Source organism: Halyomorpha halys, unplaced genomic scaffold (genome assembly GCF_000696795.3).
Source record: "Halyomorpha halys isolate HHAL.00 unplaced genomic scaffold, Hhal_1.1 Scaffold755.1, whole genome shotgun sequence".
NCBI lineage: Eukaryota > Metazoa > Arthropoda > Insecta > Hemiptera > Pentatomidae > Halyomorpha > Halyomorpha halys.
In genome coordinates this window covers 27915-37206 of record NW_027108003.1, presented here as the reverse complement: position 1 = coordinate 37206, position 9292 = coordinate 27915, and the positions used below count along the sequence as shown (strand labels likewise).

General features: G+C 31.9%; 1 protein-coding gene across 3 annotated transcripts in view; it reads left to right on the top strand.

Moving 5' to 3' along the window:
* Positions 1-9292, top strand: part of LOC106685909 (uncharacterized) — a 21077-nt gene that overhangs the window by 3973 nt on the left and 7812 nt on the right. Inside the window, exons 1-6 of one of the 3 annotated variants that reach the window (XM_014428905.3) lie at positions 816-2608; positions 3019-3157; positions 4379-4502; positions 6000-6210; positions 7231-7451; positions 8650-8851. In XM_014428905.3, the coding sequence (XP_014284391.1) occupies positions 2596-2608; positions 3019-3157; positions 4379-4502; positions 6000-6210; positions 7231-7451; positions 8650-8851 (910 nt within the window). In that variant the 5' untranslated portion in view covers positions 816-2595. Of the gene's footprint in view, positions 1-815; positions 2609-3018; positions 3158-4378; positions 4503-5999; positions 6211-7230; positions 7452-8649; positions 8852-9292 lie in introns of those variants that run through there. The other 2 variants (XM_014428904.2, XM_067046390.1) reach the window with 2 other exon arrangements.

Genomic DNA, 9292 nt, shown 5'->3' with positions numbered 1-9292 from the left:
TGAGAGGATGAAAATATATGTAACAATAATAGATGATAAATAACAATAAAGAGGCAAAATTATAAGTATAGTGTACAAAACTTGTAACGCGGGTAAGGAAAATGGATAAAAGTGGAGAAAATAAGGGGAAAGAGTAAAATGAAAAAAGGGGAAAGAAAATAAAAACGAACCTGTTAGCTGGAAGATCGAACATCTAATGGAAAAAAAAAAAAAACAAAAAAAAAAAAAAACAGCGCTAATGGCGGTCAAACTCAGAATTAAAAAGCCGTTACAACAATGACTAAGTGTTTTTTTTATAAAGAAAACGTTACGGGAGGGTGAAAATAAAAAATAAAAAGTAGAAAAATTTTTTGAAGAAGAAAGCGTGTGAGAGGGTGATAAAAACTAAAAAGCGTGTGAGGGGGTAAATAACTCTTCCTATCACCATTTGTCATCACCCTCTCACACGCTTTCTTCTCTTCTCTCATCACTTCATTTTATTAATTCTATTTTGTAAAATTATTCTGTTTATACTTTCTTTTTATTTTTTTAAAATTTTTCTATACTTACTGTGGTTGTTATCTTGTTCTGTTTTTAGCCCTGAAGAAGGCTAGAAACTCTAGCCGAAACGTAGGCACATTAAAATAAGTTAATCGTACTTATTTGTGTTTTTCATTGACCGCACCCCCAACCATCTTCTCCTCATTCATCATCCACGGTCAACTATCTCTCATAATTATGACAAAATAGGGTAATTTGACTTGTGACCTCGGCAGAATAGCCTGCCAAACGTTTTTAAATAATTAAATGTGAGTTCTAAATTTATATTTAAGGTTGTTCTTGAGGATGGCCGAAACGTTGGTCTGTTGATGATATAATAAAGAGTATTGAGACTTAACGTGGATACAAATTGATTTATTTAAACAATAAATATAAGTCTCAATAAATTTAAAAGATTACATATAAAATAATAGTAATGATAAGTCGAATGATTAGAGAATGGAAAGTTATTCTCCGAGACAGGAGGATTTTTATCGTCATTCAATATCAGGTTATTGCCACCAGATCATATAGAAGACATGTTCTAAAAGACGCAACAGCTCCGGATAAACGTCAATTATTCTAAGTAACGCTGGAATCAATTCAAAATATCATTGGTGGAGTGTTGGCTGGTACCGAATATCTCCAGAAGCACAACAATGTGGCCAAAATTATGAAACAGGCCCTGGCAATGAAGCAAAACTTAATAAATGACTCCTTCAAAAAGATCTCCTCAAGCTTTTGGGATGAACTAATTATTACGGACCATACAATGCGTCATAATAAACCAGATATCCTCCTTATAGATTTAAGAGAAAAAAAAAGCTTAAAGTATTGATTCGGGATCCCCAGCGACAATAATATATGCTTCACTGTGCGAGAAAAGCTCAGAAAATGTCAGGAACTGGCTATAGAATTGAAGGATTTGTATTATGTGTATTGATGTCAGTGTAATGTGTCACCACTACGCCTATCTGTTAAAGTGTAATTTAAAAATTCATTTTTATTGTACATAAGTTGCTCTGTGGCAAACTGTGAATATATCGATTGCAGTTCACTTGCCGTTATGTTCTTTATTAGGCAATTAGTTGTGTAGTCTTTGTTATCGGCACTTCATATCGAGTGTTATTCTCACTACAATGTTTTTATGTTATATTATCACTATAAGAACGTTTTTATGTTATATAACCGTAACAAATAAAACATTTTATTTGTGTCTACCACACCCGTCTCAACACGTTTCTTTCAAGTTTCTTAAGCCTTACCTTGGATCGTCGAGGTGGTTGTATATATTAGGTAGTGGTACCAGTTAGAGAGATGAGTTACTCTGTATGAGAAGGGCTCGACAATACATGTTCATAAGTTAGGCGGAACGATTCGTTGTTGGTAACATCTGGAAGACAATCGAGCTGAAGCTAATGAATCTTAAAATCGATTCAGCAAGACGGGAAAACGTTCTGAATGAGCTCTACACACTTTCAAATATGATGTATTTACAGAACTTAATGCAACCGAACTCGAAATATTCTTCATGTTTTCACGGATGTCATACAATGGAATGGAGCGACAAAACTCTCTTGGCTATTAAACCGGGTCCTGTCTCATTGAAGTAAACAGTGGAGCACTCAAAATAGGACCTCTTCGTGACAGAGATGGAAATCTCAAAACTCTTTAATAAGGATACACCATGAGAGAGAGAAAAACAGTCTAACAGACTCTTGGCACCTCCAGGCCAGGTGCTTCAATATTAGAAGTACCAAAGGAGGTAGATAAAATGTCCTTGAAACAAAGGTATAACCAAGCCCTGGCAAAATGACTTCCCTTCGTTTGTAAGGAAGCAAAAAAATAAATAAATTATACGATTTATAATATATGAAAATTTCATATTGGATAAAGAATCGAATTTTATCGATGAAGTACAAAGGTATAAAACTCGCAATAAATGAAGAAACAGCGATGTAGCCTATTGGGGAAGTAGAAGGCACCTCATAAAATCTCTCCTCAAGTTACTATATCCACGCAACGACCTTGATTACAAGTGGAGACTACATTGAATGAATAATTTTAAAACGGCATATGAAACAAACAGGTAATTAATAATTATAATAATTAAGGTAAATAAACAACTTGATTTAATCGGCAATATCATGGTGTGGTTAGCGACAATACTTCAGCGCAAGACAACTTCAAGACAGAGCTGTATGAATAACAGGAGGGGGAATGGTATACATAAATGAGAAGAGCAAGAGGTATGGGGTCGTCTGTGTGAATTATGATTAATGACGCAAAGACCACCAATATCCGATTAACATTATTGTTTTTATGTATTTATTTACCCTGAAAGTATATTCATAATTAGAATAAGCTTGAGTTTATTTATTTTTTGGATTTTTTAAATTATATTAAAGGGTAAATGTAGTAAAATAATTTTAATAGCATTAATTTGTCCTAAGAAAAAATATAACAATGAAGCTAATGGGTTTATGCAATTGTATACAGGACATGTCTTAGGCAGTCATGCTTCTGATGCCAATCAAAAAAATGTTACCAGAGGAGAAGAGTGTAGAAGGAAATGTGATGGTGATTCAAAAATATGTTATTTCAGATTTTTTATCGAAAGATATGCTACTGTTGGAGGGTAAGATTGATCCATTACTTTATCAACATTGTTTTATATTTTTTAAATCTATTTAGTGTTTCTATGTTCTTGGAAAAAGGTTGTCTAAGAAGCTTTTTTGATTTGCTTTAAGATCTTTCAATATGATTGATAAACAAGAATATTGGACAGTTTCTATAATAAGAACTGTTAAATACTATAAGTTCTGTTGGAAATAAAATAATACTTGCGGATATTCAATATATGTATTTAAATTGTTCTTACTTTTATTGGTTTGTAAGAAAAATAATTTTATTGGTCTCTGTTATAAAATAATTCCAGTATAACATAAATATGAACTGGACCATACCAATCAATACTTAAAATAATAATAATAATAAACCTGTAGTTCTATAACCCATGAAGGGAATTAGGTTCAGTAATTGTAATGGCCATATTGCTCTAGACCTATAGTTGTGCAAGGAGGTGATTTGATTTATATCACTTTTAACTGCCAGTTGGTACACTTTTACCCCTATTAAGGCTACCTACTTTATTGAGCCTGGGTGTACTCCAGAAAGGCTCCTAAACCCTCAGATTTGATCTTAGCCCAAGTAACACAATAAATAATTATTTGCTCGAGTCAGTATCAGATCTAGGCCCAGGAAATAGGACTATTTACTCTCTGAGCTACTCTGTTCGTTCAAGACTCTTAATGACTATATTAAAAAAAAAGTAATATTCCTACTCACTTAAATACTGTTTCATTGTCATGGATTATAACCTATAATATTATTATTTCTGCCTTAATTGGATTACAGCTGTTGATTTAGGCTCCCTTGAAAAATATACAAGCCTCCAAAAGATCCTTTTCAGTTGGGCCTTCTATTCACCTAGAAACAAATCACTTTATGGTATCAGGTTTGCCATTTATTTATTAAATAATCATACCATGATTAACCAACTTTTATTGTACATTATATATAAGCAAATATATGTCCATCCACCACATTAGAGATGTACTTGGCAACTACTTGGAAACTAGTACTATTTATCTGTTTCATATTATTAAAGTTAAAACATAATTTAACTAGTGTTCACCAGTTAGTTTAATGATAATGTATATTCTCTCGTTGAACCTTTGTGTGCCCTATTTATTCCTTATACCGATGAATCCAAATAAATAACAAAAGTTTTATATACATGTTTAGTTACACTTTTTTTATATATAACTTAAATTTTTTAATATGGTATTGGGTAAAGGGCCTGCCGAAACTGCACCAGTGGTGTTATGGAAGATTGCCTTCTACCCCATTGTGTTACGGCTGATGGCTATGAGAGACCTTTTATAAGTGTGAACAGACAAATGCCAGGACCATCCATTCAGGTATTCAAGAAATAAATCGTTACTAGTTTGCTTTTCTAAGCTGTAGTACAATTTTTTGAACATCGTTATTAGCATGCATTGTTGAACTCAATGTTTTTAGAATCTTAGATAACGGAATAACACTAAAAATGTATCTTATTAGTGTCTTTTATTATATGATGGCTTCATTTACCAGTTAATGCCATAACCTCAAATTTCTTCCCTTGTATATTAAAGCTGTCTTCTTCCTCTCCATCTTGCCCTCTTCTTCTTGGTCTATACTTCCTTTCCTCTAGTATTCTTATTTAACTACATTCTCTTGGAGCGTAATTGAGGAGTATTTTTCGCCACATGTCTTTAGTCATCTTCTTTACAAAAACATTTTCTATCACTCTTGCTTGTAGTGTTGTGGAATATGCTGTTTTTTTTTTTATTACCCTTCACTTAATCTCCTTTTTGAGGTGGAAAAGACCAGAGACATTGTTGCATCTCTGGCACTGGACCATTAGTATAGCTAACATTAGATTTTTTTATATGTATTGCTTTTTTACAATACAATATTTCTTTGTGTCGGCTTCCAATTTTTTTTTTTCAAACTTATATAATTACTGCTGAAGAGCCACTTTAACCCTTAGCATGACAGGTCTGAGAGACCCTTAGGAATATTTATTTGGGCGTTATGAACTAGTTTATTTTTTTACCACATCAATCTGATACAGATCTTTGCCATATCAAGAAGTTGCCTCCATTTCTCGCTTTTTTGTACAAGGGTCTGTCATTCCCTTGTTTCAGAAATTTCTGTGTACCTCCTTTGACCTCCTCTGCCCATCTCAGTTGTTGTCATCCTCTCTTCCTTTTTCCTTCAGTGCAGCCAAGTGATAATGGATGAGTCAGCATCCATTCTTGTGATTAGTTATCCTGTCCGCCACATTCTTGAGAATCTATATTGTACTACATCGGGTTCCCTGTAAATTTGGTGCAACTCTGCAATATGCCTTAGCTTAATCTAGTCACCATTCTTTGCACATACATTCTTCTTAAGATTCTGTCTCAAATATCATCAAACTATTGGCATCCAAATGCAATAAGGGTCATGTTTCTGAGGTATAAGGTGCAGTAAATGCATATTGGACATATGATACTATATAAAAATAGTTACAGGTAGATTCAACAGACCCACTCGTGTTTCAGGTTAAGATATAAATTCATGTTTCTTGCCTTTATTTGCTAGTACCAGATATACACCGAACCCTTTTTGACTAGATTATGTTTTGATCAGCCTACCTACCAAGAAAGATTTCGGCTTTTTGTTAACTTCCATCCCCTGCCCTACCCTTTCTGTTTTATTAAACCATCTTCTTTGGTATGTATTAAGCATCCTCCATGTCCGACACAGTTCTATCTTGAACATCAACAAAGCGTATTGAATTTAAAAGTTATTATCTAATTGTTCTCTTATTCAAGCCATTTCTTCTTCTATTCTTTTATTGTTTACTTATAAATAATTATTATATCTAGGTCTGCCAAGGTGATAGAGTGATCGTTGATGTTGTGAATCAAATGCCAGATGAAACAACCTCTATTCATTGGCATGGTATTAATCAAAACGGTAGTCAGTACTGTGACGGTGTTCCTTATGTTACTCAATGCCCTATCCTTCCTGGTACTACCTTTAGGTATGACTTTAGAGCAAGAAGAGCTGGAACCTATTACTACCATTCTCACACTGGTCAGTGTTGTATTTAACTGATGAGATATTATTAGCGTATTGATGAATTAGTTTTCTTAAAAGTAATTAATACTTGCACACTATGGCCTGACAGAAAACATTACAAAAACATTGATGTAAAACAGTATTAAAAAAAAAATCATAGCTTAGATTTCAAAAACCCAAAAGTGCTGGAATAAGAAAAATACATAAATAATAGAAGAATTACGGAAGGTGAACATATAACTAAACATTTAAAATATTCTGGTAGTTATAATACAGACATTACAAATCTAAATACCATAAATAAATTATAATGATAAGAAACATCGGCAAATAAATAGTTGTTAACTATTTTTGGTTCCTTTTTTGACTGCACCCCCGACCATTTCCTTTATATTTTAGAAAGTACGATATCTGAGAGTGGATTTGCTGAAATTCCAGTATTATCTGGGCTTATGATTTGTCTAAAATTTTTTTTTTTTTTTTATTATTTATTTATTGTAATTTACAACTGTACAAAATAATACAATAAGTAAATATGTTGTATGTTTCATATACACTTGAAAATCTTGGGAAGGAACCACCCATTGGTGGTACTTCAAACAGTCTAAAATTTAAAAAAAAAAAAAAAAAATCCTTGAGGGAAAATTTAATAATGAAGACAATGAAGTATTACTTTTTTGCTTTTAATATATTTGGAAAATAGGAGTGGAAAGAAATGTTATATCAATATTAGTTTAAAAAACAGGTAGCATTATTATTAAATAATTGATTTTATAGAAATTTGATAAATTAATCGATAATAAGAATTTATAACAGTTTTTAAGTTAGGTTGCAATGTTTTTGTAGACTATCATGAGAATAAGGGAGAACCCCGAAACGTTAGGTGGAACTAATTAATTAAAAGAAAAGAATAAAGGAATGCTCATTCAGTGATAGAAGTTTTTATCACTATTTTAGAAATTGTATATTATGTGTTACTTTATTCATTTTTTCCTATTTGAAAACTATAACTTTTTTTTTTTTTAAATATTTCAGCTGTACAGAAACTTGATGGACTTGTTGGAGCTCTAATTGTCAGAGATATAGAACTAGAAGATCCACTATGTTCCTTGTATGATGAAGATCTTCCTCAGCATGTAATTGTGATTCAGGATTGGACCAAAACACCTGCAGAACATCTCATTCCTGGTCTAAGTAGTGTCAAATCATCTCAAAGACCAGATGTGTATTTAATTAATGGCCGAGCCCTGCATTATGTAGGTTTTAATTAAACTTTGTATCAATTAAGAGAATATTTTTGTTACTTTTCGCAGCTAAAAAAAAATTTTTCATTAATAAAATCTAAAACTCCTATTTATTTATTTATTTTTTAATAATTAAACTGCTTCAAGAAAGAATTTGATTATCTATGAAATAATTATTCAAACTACCTTTTTATAAAAATGTAAACATGCTTAATGTTTTTTTTGATATTGCAGTAAAGTTATGATGAATAATTTTTTAAAAACAAAATGACAAAAAAAAATTATTTTTAATATGAAATAAACACCCAAAAGGAAATATTAACTAAGGAATCTTCTTTCAATGACTTTTTTAAAAAAGTTTTGTAGTTTTAAGAATGCTTCTAATAAGAATTGCTTTATATTCAGTGTTGTAGTGGGTGGCGTGAATGCGTGGGAACGGTGTACCCACTCTGCTTTTTCAAAAATCCTATATATTAATAGGGGACCCATGTTTTTTTACCAAGTTATAACTCAACAATGGCTGAATGGGTTTCAATGATTTTAAATAGCTGCCAAATAAATACGCACTGACTTTAAGGTTAAAAATCGGTGAGCACTTTGGAAACTACCTTGTAAAGGGGTGGGGTCTTCTGGATTTCCCAAAATTATTCAATTCTCAAAAGATGGTAAGCGTTCCCACAGTGGAAAAATTAAGATTACACAACTGCTTATCTTGTGTGATTTCTTCTGAAATTTCAATAAGGAGTGTTCTTAGCTGGCTTAGTCCATGTTAGATCAATATGATATGATGGGTATAATTAGATATCTTGAAAAGAGGGTGAAGGGCTCTTCCCACCATTTTTTTTTAATACCAACTTTTGAAAAATAAATAGCAGGAAGTAAAAACGTAAATAAAAAACCTAATAATTATCTTGTCTTAAAATAATAACAATAACAATTAGTATAAATTTTTTATTAAAATGAAATTTTATTTTTAAAGTTATATCTAATGCCTCTATATACCTTCCTGGCCTCCCACAAACATTACTCAATAGACGCAACTCGTCTATCACAGATTTTATTGAAACTTCGGTTAACTATACTGTTTAACTTTGTGGATTCAAATATAATTTTAAAAAGATTATAGATCTTAGAGTTTTCAGTTATGAAAGTTTAAAAATTGTCATTAAAATTGTTTAAATTCTGTTTAATTATGATTCAATATTTTCAGTCAAGAAACTCTAGTTTGAGACTACCATTGTCAGAATTTAAAGTAGAAAAAGGAAAGCGTTATAGATTTCGATTGATTGGGGCTACATGCCTTACTTGTGCTGTTGGTGTTAGATTCCAAGGGCATAGAGTATTGGCTATTTCTGCTGATGGAGGGCTTCGATTCAAACCTGTACCTGCTGACACCATTGTTCTCAATTCAGGTACTTTGGCACTATCAATATCTCTCCCTACAAAGCAAATTTGACGTGAATCCTGATTTATACACTTTCTCCAAATATGCATGTAAATATCAAAAGCTATAGTGCAGCAGTTCCCAAACTGTGTCCGAAGTGCAGGTCAAGGATGCAGCAAAACAATGCCTTTTCAAAATATAATTTAAAAAAATTTTAATTGTTGGAATATGGCGTGGGTGGCATACAAGAAAGTTACAAAAATAGCAGAAAAATAGTTATTAGTAACCAATGTTTCACCCCAGTTTGCAGGGCTGAATCCAGATATTTATTTTATACCAGATCGGCCTGGTGGGCCTTACTTGATTGATATAACCATTACATTTTATATATATAATGTAATGTAAAATGTCATTTTGTAATTATAAATACTAAACTACATTGTTAGTAATAAGAGATTAATAGCGCTTG